The sequence below is a fragment of the Motacilla alba genome, chromosome 8, assembly GCF_015832195.1.
Source record: "Motacilla alba alba isolate MOTALB_02 chromosome 8, Motacilla_alba_V1.0_pri, whole genome shotgun sequence".
Classification (NCBI taxonomy): domain Eukaryota; kingdom Metazoa; phylum Chordata; class Aves; order Passeriformes; family Motacillidae; genus Motacilla; species Motacilla alba.
The window spans coordinates 8,935,972-8,956,084 of NC_052023.1; the positions used below are offsets into that span (position 1 = coordinate 8,935,972).

The 20,113-nt window shown below is 42.7% G+C and overlaps 1 protein-coding gene across 2 annotated transcripts in view; it reads left to right on the forward strand.

Annotated features, from left to right (window-relative positions):
- Window positions 1–19,739, forward strand: part of LOC119703738 (phosphatidylinositol 3-kinase regulatory subunit gamma) — a 77,956-nt gene extending 58,217 nt beyond the window's left edge. For both annotated transcript variants that reach the window (XM_038143978.1, XM_038143979.1), the window contains 9 exons: window positions 2,678–2,789; window positions 5,102–5,200; window positions 6,640–6,820; window positions 7,648–7,773; window positions 8,542–8,684; window positions 9,755–9,931; window positions 10,391–10,465; window positions 10,779–10,949; window positions 12,381–19,739. In XM_038143978.1, the coding sequence (XP_037999906.1) occupies window positions 2,678–2,789; window positions 5,102–5,200; window positions 6,640–6,820; window positions 7,648–7,773; window positions 8,542–8,684; window positions 9,755–9,931; window positions 10,391–10,465; window positions 10,779–10,949; window positions 12,381–12,582 (1,286 nt within the window). In that variant the 3' untranslated portion in view covers window positions 12,583–19,739. The remainder of the gene's footprint in view (window positions 1–2,677; window positions 2,790–5,101; window positions 5,201–6,639; window positions 6,821–7,647; window positions 7,774–8,541; window positions 8,685–9,754; window positions 9,932–10,390; window positions 10,466–10,778; window positions 10,950–12,380) is intronic.
- Window positions 19,740–20,113: the final 374 nt, after the last annotated feature.

A 20,113-nucleotide genomic window follows, 5' to 3' on the forward strand; every position in this document is an offset into this window, starting at 1 on the left:
CAAGCCTTATTCTTTTCCCTGAAAGAATTTCCTTCCAGTTTTCTCATGAAGAATGAAGTTCTGTAGGCAACATCCTGATAGTGAGAACTGATATCTGCCTATTAAGGGAAAGGAGAAACTCCCACCTGTAGTAGGGACACTTGGTGTAATGTCTAGTGCTCTGAGTCCAAGCTCTCATTCCTTACCTTTCTGGTCTTTGTTAGTTTGCTTTCTGCACCCAGTGCTTCGGAGAGAGCCCTAACAAAGCTGCGAAATAATCCCACAGCGTATAAAGGAGCAAGACTTAATTTTACAAGGAAGGCTAGAGAAGTATTTAAGTATTCTAGACAACACTTGAAAGCCCCTTCTGGAAAGGCCCTACTACCAGTGTCAAACAGGCTTTTTACACTGTAAAATACCTTGAAGTTGTTGATATGTCCAGGCCTTAATTTGAAGGTCCCTTTGAAATAATTGCAGGTGCTGGTGCAGTTTTCTAAGAACTCTCTGCACTCTTGTGTGTTTTTTATGTAAAACCTAATATGCTTTCTGATGACTCAGAGCCTGCAAAAGATTCTGGAGTGAATCTACAGGTTTTTGACCTCACATTTGCTGTGACACTGATGAGACTCAGAACTGCTGTAGCTGTCCTGTCCCAGATGTGATGCTGAGAGCAGGGAGGACCTGATGACATTTCCTAATTCAGGAACTTTGAATGGGGGAGATGGAACAGCACGGTGAATGCAATTGATTCCACGGGCTTAGCCTGGAGATGTGTTCCTCTGACCCTGGATGGGGCTGGGAGCTTCAAGCAAAGTAGGGTTGGAGCCATGTCTTAATCTCAATGGTGCTTTGTGCAAATACTTGTGCGCTACACAAACAACTGTAGTAGTTAAGCTAGGAATAACTGAAGCTTCCTAACCAGGAAGCTACTTCACTGAATCTGAAGGTTTTCACCTTCCTTTTACAACAAGACCTGTTATTGCCTCACTAGATGTGTGCACACCTGAAAGTTCCCAGCTCACCCCATAAAAAGAACCTGTATGCTACAGTTTAATGCTCGGGCCGCAGAATGAATGCTGCTATCTGAATCAGGTGTTTGGTCAGCAACCCCAGGGTGCAAACGTCTGGGTCAAGGTTCAGATTTAGTTTAGATTGGCTCAATTAAAGCATCTACTGGTTTGTCAGAGAACAGTGAAGTTACTGTGTTGGATATTCAGCATGGAATGGTATTTGGAACTGCAGTTGGAAGCCTGTTTTCTCTTCTTTAATGTGGGAGGTGTGGCTCGGAGGTGAGCAGCTGGATGGTGCCAAGTAGCACACCTCTCAGTGCTAAGCCATTCCGTGCTGAAGCTGGAGATCAAAATCTTCTTTCTGCTGCCTTTATTTGTGTTCCTGTGTGTACCTGGGGATTGTGCCTCTGAAAGATGGCTGTTGTCACTGTGTCAGGCCTGCTCGCTGGTGCTTGTGTAATCTGATGGCAAGGGCACAGGGCTGTGAGCAGATGTTCAGGGTCTGACTTAGAAATGTGCTAGCAGCAAATCAATATGTGTAGCTGCTTTCTTACTCTGAATGCGAATGTGACCTGTCCCTCTGTAAAACACTCTCATGAAATGCCTAAAAAATGCTCTTTTTTGGTGGCAATGTTCCTGATGAAGCATCCAGTCTTTGCAAAACAGGGGAGAGCATGCAGGACGCCTTTCCAGAAGAAAATGCATAGTACATTTCTGCTCACAGACTAGTCTCTCCCAGTACATGAACGTGCCTGTGGCTGCTGAATTAACTGATTCAGGGCTTACAGTTAGGTTCACGATAAAGTTGTTTGAGCAAAAACTGGCCAAACAGAAACAGCTTTGGTATCTTGTATGCCCTTACATTGTGTAACCTATTTTTAGAATGGAAGTAAATTCTGTTTGCCATAAATTCAGGATAGGGGAATTCTGGGCAGGCGTGCACCAGCCCTGCAGGTGTGGAGTTCTGCCTGTCTGTTGGGCATCTGTAGCATCCCCTCTCCTGTGGTAAACACTTCAGCTTGCACTTCAGCAAAGCAGTGCAGGCACTCTAACAGTTATCTATTGTCCCCTGTCCCCTTCCCTTATCACCTCATGTCCTGTAGTACTCGAAGAGTCACAGTCTTTGTTCCAAACAGAAGCTTTAATGACAAACCCAATGTAAAACATGAACCGTGGGTGTGTGACAGATACAGCCCTGCCCAGCCACCACTGCTCTCTAGCAGTGTTTTTCCCTCTGAAGAGTTCACCTGTTTGCTCTTGTGGGCTGGCTTCAGGGCTGCAGATGCCTGAGCAACTGGAGTTTTTCCATAATGGTGCCCAGTGCTCTCCAGGCTGTGGCTTTCACACACAATACACCTTTGTCATTTGTTTGGAGCTTTAGGCGGCACCTGCCCTTGTAGTCGTGCCTGCACCAGTCTTCTTTTAACAAAAACTCACATTTCCTCATACTCCTTACTTTTCCCCTCCCTCAAGCGTTTGATACTAAAAAAATCTCAGATCTCAGTGGAACAGTTGACTTCAGACTTCCTTTAAGATTACAAGTTGCATTTGGTTTGAGAGAGCTTGAAAGCTGAGTTTAAGATGCACACTTTTTCTTGTTGTTTTTTTTTTTCCCTGTAGTACTTCATTAACAGTTTAGTGATTATTTTCTCCTGTTTACCTTTTGTTAATCTGTTTTTCTTTTTCAGCTCTTCCTCCAAAGCCCCCCAAACCAATGACTCCAGTCAATACAAATGGAATAAAGGACAATTCCAGTTTCTCTCTGCAGGAAGCAGAGTGGTACTGGGGGGACATCTCAAGGTAAGCAATATTGCTAGAACATATTAATTAAAATGTATTCATATATATTATTAAAAGTAGGATAAGCCTGCTAGAATTCAAGACAAAAAGAGCATGCCTATTTCAGGCAGAATTTTACTGGAGGGGAATGCTTTGGGACTATGCTTGGCAAAGCACCTAAGTGAAAGTATTCAGCTGGATTCAGGATATTTAAGTTGTTGCTCTTCTGGTGCAGATATTGCCAGTCTTGGTGACAGTAATTTTTGAGTTTCTGAATTTGCCCACATATACAGTCTTTAAAAATAAGATAAATGCTTCTGAATCTGATATTTAATAAAGTGTTGTAAGCGTGCAATCCTGGAATGTATGCAGTTCAGCACAATTTCAGTTGAAAAATAATACTTCAGGAGAAAAGGAGTTGCATTCTTACTTTTGGTTTCTTTAACGTTTGTTTAAAATTTCAGCTGCATTAATTTCTATTACATGGTGATATGAAAAATAGCTCTTACAAATGCTAACCATCATCCAGCTATACTGAGTAGATGATAGAGACACATACCAAACAAATTAAGTTTTGCCTCTTAAGAAAACCCTTTTTTATGCACTTGAGAAAATAGATTGCTTGGGCTAGGTTCAGAAAATGAAAGACCTGCTTTTATATGCTTGCAGAAAAGAACTGAAATGTTCAGTCATCTCTTACCCTCTTCAAGCACTTCTGAAGAGTCTAGAATTTGGAGCTGTGAGAGGACAGGCGAGTGTGCTGGGAGTGTGATCAGGAATTGCTCAAACTTGTGCACAAAGTACTTTGAAGCACTTAGGCAGATAGAGGCATGAAGAGTGTGTTTGCCACATGAGCTCACTGACGTTCTGAGAAGGGAAATAAAGTTTTCATATCTTTATTGTACCACCCTTATCTTTTTATAAAGCGAACCCTCATAGATCTTGCTTTTGAAGGGCCTTGGCAGAGATATTTTTCTGTTAATTTTGAGCTGAAGCAGAGTGGCAAAACCTGATCACAAAACCCACTAAGCACAGTTTGTTTAAAACTGGTCAATATTGGTATCAGTTTATTGACTGTGGATTTGTCCCTCAATTACCAGTGCCCATGATGGCAGGAGCTAATGCACTGCAAATCGCATTGGAGTGGCTTTATTAGATTTAAACTTGATACACTCTTATGTAAAGATGGAATTGTTTATGACCCTGGTTTGGCAGCCAGCAGGTACAGGCTGCATCAGGCTAGCAGGGCAGGAGCAATGTTCTTCAGACAAGAATTGTGCTGAAAATTCTGTCATGAGCTCCAGGGTGCAACTTGCAGGCCCAAACCTGTAGGTCATTATCTGTCCATTCAAAAAGGAGTTAACTGGGTCCAATCTGTAAAATGGTCCGAGAGGAGTAAATGGATATGAGCATGTGATACTCAGTAGGAGTCAGTTCTGTTAGTTTTACTAACAAAATAGTTTTCAGGTAGCTAAATCAAAGCTAAGGCTATTCTTTTGTTATTCTTTTGAATACTTTTGTTCCTTAGTATTTGAACAAAAAAACCTGCTGTTGATTTTTTCTTTGTAAGATTTAGCTAGGCCTCCTACAGCACCTAAAGAATGTTGAGGCTACCTGAGAAACTTTAATTTCCAAATGATTGTATTAAAAAGTGCTTAGGGCTTCCAAAACCTTTGAGGGAGCTGTTATAAAGTGAGATATATAATCTGGGTGAAATGCTCGTAAGCAAGATGTGTATCTCTTCAGCTGAAATAATTTTCTGAATGCTTACAGGTACTCACTTTCACTAAAAGATTTCTTGGTTTAGCTTAAAGCTCTGGACTGAGTATCCTTCTGCCTCAGTTGTAAATAAGGAAAAGTTGCACTGAAGCTAGCAAGGTTGTAGTGGTTTAAAAGGGCTGTAAATAAGATCAGAGTTAAGCCAATAATGAGCCTCTTGAGTCTAAAACTGTGCTAAACTCTAGGCACCTTTGAGCTGTGATTCTAGAGACCATGTCTTAAGAGGTCAGGACTGGCTTCTCAAAGGGCATCTGTTCCAGTGTGGACTTTAAAACCTGAGCAGATTAAAGGGAAAGGTTGTGAACTGAGTCACAGCTGCTACTGTTGTTTAAACAGAGACTCCTTCCTAAGTGGCAGTTGACTGCAGCTACTTTTCTTTAGTACAGCTACACAAGCTGAGACTTGCTTGAGGTGGCCTAAAAAACTGGAGAGCCCGAGCGTGACAGAAGATTGAACTCTGCAGACATTGGTGTTGCTGGGTCAGATGTTTCACCTGTGGCAAAGGTGGTCATGTCCTTAGCACTTCTAATTTCGCCTCCCTTTCCATTCTCCAGGGAAGAAGTCAATGACAAACTACGAGACATGCCAGATGGAACATTCCTGGTGCGCGACGCATCAACCAAGATGCAGGGAGACTACACTCTGACACTGCGGTGAGCACTGAGCACTTGAGGTCCCCTCAGCAAAGCCCTGAGGAGCTGTTGCCATTGCAGTGACAGCCCTGGCTGTGTAAAGCTCATGTGGCTCAAGCTGAGAGATATTCCCAGTTCTGCACATCACAGAACAAGCAAATAAAGAGCCAGGTCTGACAGTCAGTTCTGCTGTGTGCATTGAGTCCTGTCCCTCACTAAGTACTACCCTGAGGATCTCGGTGTAGATGAGCTGGGACTCAGGGAGGAGAGCTGCTCAGGAGTGCTTCATGGTTTCAGAGCTGCTAAAGTAAAAGGTGTTTGTAAACCAGGCCTTTGATTAAAGGGAGAGTGTTGAATGCCTCATCAGCGTGCAGCTCTGGAGAACTGAACACAGTGTCTTGGTAAAGAGTATCTTGTGCTTTCTGATCCAAAGTTTAGGGAATATTCATTTGGAGCCATGTTCTTTTCCTCATGTCTGCACGTGGCAGGTTTCCCAGAGCTGCCCCAGCCCTGTCTGCTGCACTTAGGCAGAAACCTCATGTGACAGCCTCTGGTGCCTTGCCCAGCCTGCCTAGTCACTTGCCTCTGACAGGCTCCCAAGGCTGATTGTTAGGGACAAGCAGGTGAGGCACGGAAGCCACAGCCTTTGTAGCACACCCTTGAGAGTTTCTGTGATATGGCAGGTACTTGATCCTGCCTTGAAATTCCATTGCCTTAGTGGTAGGTTTGATCCCAAGGGTGTAGTTAAAATTCTGCTTTAACTTCTGCCTCCAAGTTCACCGCCTGTGTGCCAAGGTTTGACATGGTTTGCTTATTTTACTGAATTCTACTGAATTTTTGTCTTTAGGATGCAAAATTGTAAGTGCAGGAGAAGGACAGGACAGTATCCAAACAGTCTGTTGTTGGAAAAAAAAGGAAAAAATAAGCACTATATTTGAGGAAACCACTAGAATGTGTAAATCTGGATAACTACATTTACAACCATCTTGTGACCCTCAAAGGATTTTGTAAATTCGTGTATCCTGTATTAGTACCCATAACTCAAAAAGATTCATTAATAATTGTATAAATCTGTATCCTATTGTATACTATTAGTGACCCTGAATTGCAGGAAATTATGGTTTTGGGTTTTCTTACAGCTCCTTTATTCAGCCTTTAGCATTCTCCTTTTCCCTTGCAAAACTTCTGGCAAAGCTGGGACTTAAATACCATAAGCTGGCTCCAGAATGAACACATAGGAAGAGATTTGCTTTGGGCTTTGTTCCTGTTCAAATAATCTGATGATAATTCTGTGTGTATTGACTCTTAAACTACTTAATACTACTGCTGTGTAAAGAATCACCGTGAAGGTGTGCAGTGTGGGAGCCACTCGCCCAGGAATGTCACTGGTGTCATCAGCCTTCGTGCTGATGAGGGATGGGAGGGACCCAGTAAAACCTCTGAATGACTGTACTTTACAGGAAGGGTGGCAACAACAAACTGATAAAGATCTATCATCGGGATGGCAAATACGGCTTTTCTGACCCGCTGACATTTAATTCCGTTGTGGAACTCATTAACCACTACCGCAATGAGTCCCTTGCTCAGTACAACCCCAAGCTCGATGTGAAGTTGATGTATCCCGTGTCCAGGTACCAGCAGGTAAGAGCTTCATCAAACCCCAGTGGCTTTTAGTGCAGACTAAAAGAATTGCAGATGTGTGTATAATGTAAGGGTTTCTCTATGAATAGCATGGTTTTTTTGGTTGTTTTTTTTTAGGGGGGGATGATTTTTTTTTTTTTGTGAACAGGAAAAAAAAATCATATTTGGCCTCACTTGCATCTTCCAAATTGTCTAACCATCTAAGCTGCTACATTTTATCAGGTTTCCACTCTCCATCTGAGCCCAACAGAGAATTTAAACCTGAAAGGTAGCAGAGTTGAACCTGTGAGAAACTTTTTAATTTCTCCTTGGACCCTTGTGAACCCACTGAGCGCTGTTGGAGCCAGTGCTACCCATATGAGCTTTCTGTGCATAGCCATCTAAATTTTTCAAGAACATTTTTTAAACTTTGATTCAGTAGCCCAAAATACATTTTTGCATTAAGGCAAAAGAACTGCAGAGCTTTTTAGAAAAGAAAAAAAAAAAAACAAACCAAAACCTCTGATCTTTAACTGAAGTTTCTAAGCAATTTGCTTCCTTCTTTCTTGAACAGGGGATAGCAACCCTGAAAGTAAAGTGTGGTGTGGTTTTGGAAGTTCAGGATTTTGGCACAGCTCTTGGTGTCCCATAGTTCCAGCTCCTTGTGTCTGTAAACTGTGGAACATGTTGCACAAAGAAGGCAGATTCAGATGCAGTGCTCTCTAGAAACTGGATTATAAAACATTATGCTAATATCTGTAAAATGCAAATATGCATAAGTGGACAAATGAATACTCTTAAGGAAAAGCTGCTTTGCTTGAAGACTTAATAGTTCTTTGTATGTGCAGGATCAGCTGGTGAAAGAAGATAATATAGATGCAGTAGGTAAAAAGCTTCAAGAATACCATGCTCAGTATCAGGAAAAGAGCAAAGAATATGACAAATTGTATGAAGAATATACCAGAACATCCCAGGTTGGTACAGCTTTGGGTCTTTGTAAAGTGTGTTTATTGTTGTTTAAAAAGCAAAGAAATTTTTCTTTAACCTGTTAAGGCTAATAAAGGCAATATAAGGAAAAAAAAAATCTTAGTACCTTGTGGAATACAGCAAGGGAGTTTCATATTTGATGGAAACAGTGAATATCAGCTGTTGCTGATAGTCCTAGAGGTATGGTGTGGGGCAAAGAAGAGGAGCTGAACTTTTCAGTATAAAGTAAAAGCTGTGGAGAAGGCCAACACTTACAAGCTTTACACTGCAGGCTTCTTCCTTGGCTGCTGAGTATTTCCAGCTGCCACATGCTGCACCGAGATTTGTGGAGGGGCTTGTCCAGGTTTTTTGTGAAATCACGTGCAAGTCAGTTACCAGATATTATACATTAAGGAAGTGTGAATAGAATATTTGGACTGCTTCTTGTAAAATAAGATAGTTCATACATGGGGAGGAGGTTTGCTGGCAGTCTTCCTGCAAACTAAGATGGAAAATATGACTAAAATGTTTGAGGGGTTTGCAGCCCAATAGAGAGCATCGTGTAGGGGAGGAGGGTAGACTTACAGGGAGTAAGTCTGCCCGGTTCTTTCCTGACCCTTCTCAGACATTTGATTGAATTTAAAGCTGATTAATCCTATTTTAACTTAGTGGGGGGGAAAAAATGTCATCTTCTCAGTCAGTTTAGGGAACATAATCGAGTCTGGCATTGTTGTCTGTATTATGAACAAATGATGAAGGACTCTTTCCTCACACAGGAAATTCAGATGAAGAGAACTGCAATCGAAGCATTTAATGAAACAATTAAGATATTTGAGGAGCAGTGCCACTCACAAGAGCGATACAGCAAAGAATACATCGAGCGATTCCGCAGGGAGGGCAACGACAAAGAAATTGAGCGGTGAGCTCTCAGGTTATGTTTGCCTACCTGGAAACAGTGGTGTCCACACTGACACTGCCATCACAGCATCATATAAACCACTTTGTAAGCTCAGTGTTTTCTGAGACCTTCCCTCAAGGTATCTCAGCCTTCAGTAAAGCTCTCTTCTCTCAAGGAATTGCAGAGCTGGGAAATCTCTGGATTATCCTCTCTTAACTTCAGTAAAGCAAGATACTATGATGAGGACCAGGAAAGAATAGGAAATAATGATTTAATTTGCTTATCCCCTTTCTATTTGCTCAGAGTATAATTCAGAGAACTCTGTACTGGCAAACTGTGAAATGTACATAAATCTGGTCAATCTCATTGTCCATAGCTGGTTTTGGTCGCTTTCAGAGAAGATCACTGTTTAGTAGCTGTCATCTAACAAATTCAGTGAGTGCATTGTTTGAAACTGCCCTTCCAAGAGGGTATTAGCAGAAAAAGCTGGGTCTGGGCCTTTGAAGAAAGGCCAGGTATAATGCCCCACTTGACATAGCACTTTATGAACCACATTAAGGAGGTTTTTGGACCAGAAACAGTTACCTGTAACAATCTCACTATGCACTTGGGGTGCTTCATTCTGTGTAAAGACAATTAAAAAGCAAAAGATGTAATTTTCGTGAGTCACACAAAACCTGCAAACTAATATTGAATGAAGAGATAGGCAGCATTACTTCCTTGTAGCATTTGATAGTATTTGAAGTTTGCATTTGAAATCTTGCTATTGCTGATGCTGTGGTGGGCTCACATAATTGATAAAAAAAAACTGAATCTGACAGTGAAGAAGGAATCTGTTCTAGCTTACCTTCCTACAGAGAATGTCTTCCTGCATCTCTGCCAGAAGGAAATACGTTAAGGTAAACTGAAGGTTGCAGGCCCTGTGGCAAGAGGTCTCTCCTGTCGCTCATACAGTAATTTTCATGTAAGGATGAGGTGGTCAAATGGAGGAGTTGCTGTTATGATAGTTCTGTGATACTCTTCTGTAAGTGCTGCCAGTAGGTTCAGTCCTTCTGGGCTGGTTTGACCTCTTCTCTCACACTCATTTGCAGGATAATGATGAACTACGAAAAATTAAAATCGCGCCTGGGTGAGATCCATGACAGTAAAATGCGCCTGGAACAAGACTTGAAGAAACAAGCTCTGGACAACAGGGAGACTGATAAGAAAATGAACAGCATCAAGCCTGACCTAATTCAGCTCCGCAAAATCAGAGATCAGTATCTTGTGTAAGTAAGCCTGACCCATACCTCAGAATAGTGTCTCTGATGAATCTGATTAATGGCTGTTTCCATCAGGATAATGAGAGTTTAATTTTCTTTTCATAAGCAAAGTTCTGTTGATGTTCAGGTGGTGCAGTCTGGCAGGGCATGTCTGAGAGCTGGTAGGCCTCTTCATGACTTCATTATTTAAAGAGCCAGCCACAACTAGATGCACAATCTGCAACTCCTGTAAATAAAGAATTTAAAAAAAAATAGTTATAAACAAAGCCTGTGGTTGCTAATACAACAGATGGTAGTACTTTTTTTCTGTTATGTTGCTTATACACTTGATTTCACCACCGTTATCCAGCTCCTATTGTCCCTGGGCTGGACACAGACTGTTTCTCCTGTGTCTGAGCTTCAGCTTGCTCGCTAAGAAAACCCATACATGTGCTCTGATGTATTAATGTTCTCTTCTTCTGGCAGATGGCTCAATCACAAGGGGGTGAGACAGAAGCGAATAAATGACTGGCTGGGGATCAAAAATGAAAATATTGATGAGTAAGTGTCACTATACATATTATTTTATTGAGAAGTGTTCCATTAGTAAGTGTTTTCTCTTGTGGGGTTGGTAACAAAAACTACCAGTTTCTCAGTAAAGGACTGGAGGCATGTGATGTCATGTGAGGCAGCAACTCTGCTGAAACATGTAGGATTAAAATTAAGATCTAAGTGGAAGCCTTTAATATATGTTTGTTAGGAGCCCAACCTCCCAATTTGGGCAATTCTAGAATTTCTTTGTTTGATTTCTGTGAAAATAACTCTGCTTATTAACTCCTTTACTGATCGCTGGTTAACAAATGTATCCTCTCAGCACATACTTTGTGAATGAAGAAGATGAAAACCTGCCACATCATGATGAGAAAACTTGGTTTGTTGGGGATCTCAACCGTGTCCAAGCGGAAGACTTGCTCTGTGGGAAACCTGACGGAGCATTTTTAATTCGCGAGAGTAGCAAGAAAGGATGTTATGCTTGTTCTGTTGTGTAAGTCTGTTTTCCTTTTTGTTCTAACTACTCAATTCATAAACCTCTACCAAAGCTCTTTATTTTGGAGAACAAAAGCCAGGCCTAGCTTAGGCCTACCCATTGGAATGTGTTGCATGTTTGCAGGAAGACCTTTTGCATGGTAAAAGCTTTGTAACAAAAATGTGCTTTGAATGTGCAATAACCGTAGTCCTGCAGCCTCTGCAGTTCCCACAGTAGTTAGTACAAAATTCTGAAGTATCCCAACTTGAAGCTCTGTCGTAAGGGCCTAAGTTAGGACCTAATTCTCCCATATTCTTCCGTGCTAAGGGACACATGGGAAGAAGTAAAGCAGGGCTCTAAAGGTGTGGTCCATTCTCATTTTCAGACATGCCCGACTCTAAATCTTTTTCTTGTATGTGTAAGGTAATGGTGATGCTTCAGAGGATTATTTGTGAGCAGTAGCTTTGATGACATTCACACAGCCTTGCATTGATTTCTTGTATTTCACTTCATTTTATGCTGGTGTAATGAAGGTCAGAAATACTCCAACTCCATTATCTAAAAATCCTTCAAGCTTGTCCTGGAGTCCAAAATGGCTTTCACTGATTTATTTCTCATGAGGTTAATTGCTTCTGAGCACAAGTCTGAGAAATGAATATATGAAGGTTTAGCAGCTCAAGGTAACTGAAGACTGTAGTATCTGCTGTGTTCCATGTTCTGTTCATTGCAGTCACTCGAGTGTTAGGTTCATCATATGCTTTTGTTTGGTTGGGATCGTGCTACAGGCTCCCAAAGGGGTGGCACAAAGTAACCTGTTCCTACATGTGACTGGGATCGTAATGGGCTCCAGCACAGGGATTACATAATACCTGATTTTTCTGGCAGATAAATTTTTCTAGCTGCTTTGGAATTGCTGTGTTCCAGTAACTGCTTTGCCAAGTTAGAGACTCAGTCGCTATGGCTTCAGGTAATGAATCAGCTTGATCCTGTCCCATGCTTAACATTAAAAAATGCACATGGAAGGTTAGCCCTTGTGTTTCATGGAGTTCTTTGTAGGTCCTGATAATTTGTGGGTTTTGGGTTCTTTGCTTAGTGGAAAGGTTTCTAGGTAAGTTTGAGCACAAAGTCATTGCTGACTTCAGGTGCTTATCTTCGTGGTTCAGTTATTGACTTTTGTCCCAAGGACCATTTGGACAACAATGCGGTAGGGAATTGTAGTGCTGGGATGGAAGAGCCCTCTTATGTGGATTATTATGCAAGAGTGTTTAATCACATGCCCTGAAGCCCTGTTTCTTCACAGACTATATTAATCTCCTCCACTTGCATCTACTGGGTCTTCCATTATGTAATCCAGTGACTGCCGGAGATGCTGCATTAGTTAATTGTTAATAGACTGTCACTTTGGGTTTGTCCTTTTATGTTAAACTCTCCTCTTTCCTTTCCTTGCAGAGCTGATGGAGAGGTGAAACACTGTGTGATCTACAGCACTCCAAGAGGTTATGGGTTTGCAGAACCGTACAACCTGTACAGCACACTTAAGGATTTGGTTCTTCATTACCAGCAGACATCCCTTGTCCAACACAATGATTCCCTAAATGTCAGGCTTGCCTATCCTGTCTACGCACAGATGCCCCCCTCTCTCTGCAGGTAAATTTTGGGGAGGAGGAAAGCGTTGGCTTATCTTGGATTCTTTTCTACGATTTTTATTAGAACTCGGAGGGCATTCTTTCTCCTTAGACTGCTTGTTTTGCACAAGAAGTGATTCTGTGAATGTGAATCAAAAAGAGGCCTAGCAGCAACAAGACGACAACTTGGGTGTAGGTGTCCTGGTGCTACCTTAAAAGCTCAGCTGTGCTTTTACACCGATACTTTTGTTTCCTTATGAGGGGAATAAACTCAACGCAACGCATATGAAAATACTGGAAGCAGAGCATCATTTTATGGACATGATTTTTTGCCAGGCACCTTCAGTGGAACTTCTAATTGGATTTTGTTTTCTCTTGTTCTAGTAGACACAATTTGAAGCCTCTACCCGAGGCACTGGTAATGTCTTTCAGTCTTAAACTCCCAACAAACTAGGGGGGAACTCTGCCACAGCAATTCTTCTCTGCTAATTTTAGCAGCTTCACTGCGATTCAGCTGGACTTCCAAAAGAGGGCTTGTCTTGAGGTAGCGTGGAATTTGGTGAGAGAAGACCAAAGGAATTATGGGAAAGCTTCAGGTTTTTATTTAAATGGAAAAATGCTTGTAAAAGGAAAAGTTGCTTTATTTTTTTGCCAACAGTAACGAAGTTTTGGTTTCAATGGCACTACAGGTCTTCGCTTAAAGGAAACATAACCAAACTGAACATGCCAAAACTTTGTTTGTTGCCAGATCGAGCACTTACAGGGGAGGTTGCATTAGCATCCGCACATACTTTCTGCACCAAAACTTGAAACAAATAAAAGGAAAAGCTAAACATTGTCTGGCTTCAAAACACTAAATTTGTCTGATCTGATGTAATTGCTCACTCTCCTCTTTCTTCACCCCCTCTCCCTCCTGTCCCTCAGCTTGGGATTCTGTTTCCAGAGTTTTAATGATACTGTGCTTCAGAATGTAAACCAGAATGAAGCTTGCACTGACCTGCTGCAGGTCTCTTGCTGAACAGTGACAGACTCTTGTAACACTTGATTTCGGTACAGAAGAGGTCGGTGTAATCAAATGCTCCTGGATGGCTTATTGTATCCAGTTCTTTGGTGGGGTATAGTTACTCTCAGTTGTAAGAAGTGAGCATGCTAATCCTAGATCTCCTCTGATTTGTTCTTTGCGAGCTGGGTTCTGAACTCTCACACCACTGCAGCCAAGCAAGATTTTACTCTGGTATAATCTAAATTCCCTTGTAGTAATTTTAGACATGATGCGAAACACAGGAAAGGATGAGAGCCATACCTCCTCAGTTACTGGATGTCTGGTACCATCCTTTGGCAAGGGCTGCTGTCAAATACTGGAGCGGGTAGTCCCGGGCTTCATCAACTACAGCAATCATCAAATAAATCCCCTCCCTGGAAAGTGTACAAAGCAGCTTATTTCCAATCCTTAAGCTTCTAAAATGAAAAAGAGCTAAGTTTGGCAAACTGAACCACTTGGCATCAAAGCATAACTGGCAAAGTAATTGTTCAGCGTGCAACCTTGAAAGTTACTTTTGTTCCCATTACTGGAAGCGTTTCCCTTGCAATGCACCCATTGTGCAGGACAGGAAGCAGACAGTCATGCAGGTCTGAGAATGCTGGAGACCCGTTTCTGACCCTGGGGCTGATTTCCTGTTCCAGTGGCTTTTTTCTGTAATGCCTGGGCGCTAGTGCCAGGCTTCTTGATGTATATTGTTTACACTAGAAGTATTATTTCACTGAATGTCTTGAATTCACAAGTAGGGAAGTGACAAGGCTGGAGCACTGACAGCCATTGCAGGAAGAGTAGTCTGGTTGCCTGGCATGCCATGACATTTTTTATTTTGCACTAATGACCCTGACGCATCCCAGATACTTCCTAATTGGCCAGAGTGCAATCTTCAGGCAAGGAATTCTGTAGATGCCACTTTTCTCATTTAAATGATTCCCGACAAAGCTTAACCAAATCTCAAAACTGTGTGAGAGAAAAATAAAATTCACATAAGCTGCTATGTCAAAATGAACCGCATCTGTTTGTGTGTCCCTTCTACTTCCCCAGGGCAAAAGGAAAAGTGAGACATAGCCTTTGCCATTAGTGGAAGTCTTGAATGGTTTCCTTAGTGGTCTGTGGACATGGAATTTTTTCTTGGCTAATTTGCAGTTCTAATCTGGTAGCTGTACTGCTGCCATTCCCACACCTCTCAGGCATCTAGCATTCCCTTGATGCTGGGCTGAGACCAAATGCTCAATGAAAGAAATCAGTTCAAAGGCACAAATGATAGCCAGGTGCCTCATGCCTGTAGAAGAGCCTGTGTGAGAGGAGTGTCTGAATTTTCCCTGCCCTTGTGATCACTCTGCACTCTCTCACTGACAGTGTTAACATTTGAGGCTGATGAGACCCATATTTCTGATCCCTGCTTTTGTAACAGAGGTAACCTGGCCAAAGTGTTTCACATCTGCCCCAATTTCAGGTCTGCCCCAATTTCAGGTAGGGCTCAGATTTGTTTTAAACAGGCACAGGTCTACTTCCAGGCTCATAAATCCTGGCACACCCTCGCAGTCCTGACAGCAGCAGGATAGCAGAGCAGGGCTGTCTGAAGTCTCCCTGTAGTGGAATCTGATTGATCCTGTGAGGTCTGGTCCAGGCTCCAGCCCTGGCTCTGCCAAGGTAAATACAGTGTAATTCCATTAGCATCTGTGAAGGTAGCTTGGCTTTATCGTGGTGTGAGTGAGTTGGGACTCTTGGCCCTTTGCTCCCTGAGCTCTTTTTCTGATCACAGGTGATGTATTTGCTGTGAATGATGGAGCCGGGGCCAATAAGCCATCCTGAAGTGTTCTTTGAAGTTCTGTTTTGCCCAAACTTTCAGAGCAGGGCTATGGGCAGACCAAGCCTGCATTCCTTGTACTGCCTCCATTATTCTGAGCAGTCTCCTGAGGCTGTTTTGCCACTGTCTCTCTGCCTGTGTGTGGTTTAGGCACCTGAAGTCCCAGCTGCTTCCACGGCTCCCCATTGACTCGCACGTGCTATTGCACAGATTCTTTCTGCAACTATTTTGCACTCACAGAGGAAATGAAAATTGTTATAAAATCAACTGACACGTATAGCTGGTGTGATCTATGGGAGAGGGGCCTGGTCCTGCACCTCTTATTGTGCTTGGCCTAATTCTGTTTGCTTGGTAGCATTAGACCTTTGAGAGAACCCACAGCTTCCAGGAGCTGCTCTACACTTGCATGACTGAGAAATCAGAAATGGGCCTGTGAGGTGCAGGATTACACCCCAGGATGAAAAGCAGCTGTTAAGCCTGAAACAAATACAGGAAATGTGAACAAAGAGGCAAAACAAAGAAACTCAAGTTCTTGTAAAACAGTGAGATGTGAGAAGGTTTTAATATTAAGAGTCAGAACATCAGGAGGAAAGGGGGAAGTAGCCTCACTGTCGTAGCAGCCATCTGGTACCAGGCTGCAGGAACATTGATCTCACTGACCCACATTGTATTAAATATATATGTAGAGTTGAATAAATAACTTTTGCACAGTGTTAAATGGGGAAGGGGGGAGGGGATGTTGAAACTCGAATATGCACAGTTTCTTCTAATCTGTTTTGAAGTATATTTGCAGGGAATTAGGGGTGTTTCAGTATTTTGTATTGGTGTGGATGGAAATCAGGTCTGCTTCCACAGTTGCCATTGGCCCCATTGTATCAGCCACGAGTGCCAAGTTTTTGAAGTTAGTAAGTTATAAATCTTTTCCCATTAGTTTGTTTGTTGATTACAAGTAATCTGAGCATGGGAAGAACCAACCTAGAAACAAGAAGGATATCCCAACAGATGCTGCACTAGTGTGTGAAAGCAGTATCTGCAATTGTCCACCTTCTGATACTGGAGTGTTCTAGTTTTGGGGGTTATCTCTGGGTTTTTATTTCATTCTCATCAGCAGTGAAGTGAGTTGCTGCTTTGCACCATTGGTAGTTGCAATCTAGAGTTATATCCAGTATAGCCCTTTGTCTTATGCCAAAAATAAAATTCCCTTTCCACAGTCATCTCTCTTGAGGTGGCAGATGTTCAAGAAGTTTTCCATTTAATGTGATGGGCCTGATTCTTTTCTCGCTGACACTAGTGTTAGCAAGACTTCCTCAACCAAAAGCCATTCCCAGGAAAAAACTTGCATTTAATCACAGCTGAATTCTAGTCACAGCAGGACAAACATCAAACTTTTTCCCTTGCAAAGCCAGGCAACTGTGATGGGACTGTGGAAATGAATGTTGACACTTAGTGCTGTTTTGGGGAGGACAGGAGAAGGATGAGGGTCTTGGTTGCCCCAAATCCTGGGCTCTCACAGGCTTAGGTGGCACCATGTCTGTAACTGAATGCTGTGGCTGTTTAAAACAGCAGAACTGCTATAGGAGTGTCACACTTCAAGTTTGGAAAAGCCCCTTATTTGGTACTTGAACAATCTCGCTTCTGTTTTTGAATGTCTGTTTATTTTTTTATTTTTTGTTACACTAACAGGGAATAAAAATCTGAAATGTTAGTGAGTCTTGTATGCTTGCTGCATTGTGCAGACATGAAACAGGTACTGCTTGTGGATCAGGAGGGGTAAGAGACAGACAGGTTCAAAATGCAGTTTTACAAAGCACTATGATGGGTTTGGGGTTGTTTGGTTTAGACCATGTTTAAAATCAAGTTTCCTTATGTGTAGTTTCCTTATGGTTGATTTGCAATCTCTGCTTTTGCAATAGCAGAATCAAAATAACATTCCCGAAGAGCAAAAACGCTGTGAGGGGGGGAGGGGGTCAGGCTTGCTCAAATTCAGCATTCAAAGCAAATAGCTTTAGTGGAGAGGAAGGATCAGCACCCTAAAGCATCCCTCTGGTTGTAGTTTGATGAAGCAGGAGACAGACCATGAACCAGAAACTCTGCCTGGAACCATGAGATGAGAGGAGATGCCAGAGCAGACCCTTCCCTTTGGAATAGCCAGTTGTTCTCTCCTTAAATGCACAGGCAGGAGAGGTTTAGGGGATTGGTACAAGTCCTTGAGGAGCTGCTGCCCTTTCTGTATGGGAAGGGAAGTTGCACTGCTGATCCCCTTGTTTCCCTTGGCACTGGGAGAAGGGAAGGACCAGCCCAAAGAAGCGCTGGCCTGTTCCTCGGGAGGCTGGGCCAGTTCAGCCCTGCGTGAGCAGCAGCTTTGGACAGGGTTACGTGAAGTTTGGCCAACATTTTTGTGAATCTTGCATTCTGTGGGCAGAAATACTTTCCACCGAATGGGGGAAAAAAAAATCTCTCTTGAAATCTTTTCAGTTCCTTCCTGTTTGTTCAAAGGGGCAGATTGGGAGCTTTAGCTTGTTAACTGTTTAGATGATGACAGTGCTTGAAGTGCTGGTCTTTGGGGCTGGCTCCAAACAATTAATGCAGAATTTGCATTTTTTAAATTGCTATTGGCATAGATTCACCTTATTTTATGACTAGACTCACCATTGTTCTAAAGTTTGCCTTTAAAAAATGTAATATGAGCTTCAGAGGCAAGGAAAAAAGTGAGACAGGCCCTCTTTGGTAGGAAAAAAAACCCCATTTTGTCGATCAACCTGTATTAGAGAAAGCAGCTTAAATTTGATGCCCCCTCCACCACCTTCCCTTGGGATTGCTTCTGTGAGATTGGCATTGGCAAATGAGGGGAGGGACATTCCCCCTGTGTCCAGCAGCGCCGCTCCCATGCACTCTCCAAGTGCTTGTAGCAAGAGGCTCGGGATCGTTTGGAGAAAGTTACTGCATCCAAAGACAAAAGAAAAGGTCTCTAAGGGTGACTGCCACCCCCCAGCAGGGGCTTGTGGGATGCTGGGGCCAGCCCCGAGCTGCCCCCAGGTCTCTGCTGGCTGCCAGGGGGGGCTCACGTTCAGTCAGCTGGGTCGGGGTTTGAATCTGTTTTGTTTTTGTGAGTGACTTCTACATCCAGCAAAGATCTGTTTGATGAAAACCTGTTAATTTTGTATATCTGGCTGTTTATTGCACCATGGGATTGTAATGGTCTGCATCATCCGTGTGTGTGTGCGCGTGCGTGTGTGTGTATATGTACTGTATGTATATAGATATATGTAAAATATATTCACGTACACATTTATATGCATTAGCTGTAAGTGGCACTTGCCCCTTAAAAATAAAACAAAACTCACTGTTAGCACATTCTGCCACGTGTTTAGGCAGAATTGGGTTGGTTTTTTGTCAAACGAAAAGGAGTTTATTGTATTCATCTTGCATATGTGCTTCTGAAATGCTGAACTCTGGATTTCCTCGGGGGTGTCGCTACTATATTTGTAAACAGAGTAGATTTGGGGTGTTATTTACTCTGGGACAAAGCGTTCAACCGTGTCCCAAGCAAAGGCTTAGCAAAGGAAACCCCCTCTTGCTCTCCTGTGAGATGCAGTGATTGTTTGCACGTTCCAGTGGCCCCTCAGTGCCCCCTGTCCAGAGCTGATGTGCAATGGGTGGTGTTGGTGCGTGTCCCTTTGTGAGTGGACTCTTTGTACAAGGTGTGGTTCAATGTAAAGCATGAGTGGGTGTTTGATCTTGTGTCGAGGGCTGAAATAACAGCACACTCCTTTGTACAACCTTTGCATCAATGTTTCTGCTTTTCTTTGACTTCTTTTTTCTTTAAGGGAAACTGCATCTGTTAAGAACCTGCTTCTCCAGAAGCTATTGAATTATTTTGTTTTCCAAATGAATTCCAGCATGTAACTTTGGTACTCTTGTTTGTTATTTGTGTAAAATCTGTTCTTCTGTCGTTTATGGTGTAGTCGGGGAGGGGGGTGGGGGGGAAGAAAAGAAATAAAAAAAGGAATTCATGTAGTTTAACTTTTAAAGAAAAGAAACAAACTGCTTCATAAGGAAACCAAGTGTATGTTAGTGTTTTCTGACAAGTCATCCTGTAGTTTCTAGCTCAGTAATGCAACACTGTACTTGTCACCGGGTGTGTTACAATTTTGCTGTACTTTCTTTTACTAGATGGTTGGGCTTTTAAATCCCAGACACTAAGCATCCTGGGCCTACTTGCTCTAGATCAAAAAAAAAAATGCAATAAAAAAAAATTGCAATAAAGCACATTGACATGTAATGTTTTAGAAGGATGTACTGACAGCTGTTTCTAATAAATTCCGAACTGCAGCGTGGTTGGGCTGCCTTGGTGTAGCTGTGTCTGTCTCCCAGCCGAGGCCATGGGCATCATCTTTAACAGAAGCTTTAAAAAAAAAAGACTTGCAGAGGTCTGATTTCCTCTAGGCTGGAGAGAAAGCCCCTCCTGGGGCTGGGAGGAGGGAGGAATACACGTAGCACACGCGCGCTCCTTAATGGAGCCTTCCCTGCGCTCCTTTCACAGCGTCTTCCGAGGGAGCAGGAGCCATCAGCACTGTTCCTGCATGGCTCACTGCTTCCTCTGCCAGCAGGGAAAACCACGTCTGGTGATGCCACTGTTGCTGCTGGGGGGAGAGGAGGGGATGCACCACTTGAGCAGATTTAGGAAAGACATGGCTCAGCTGCATCCACT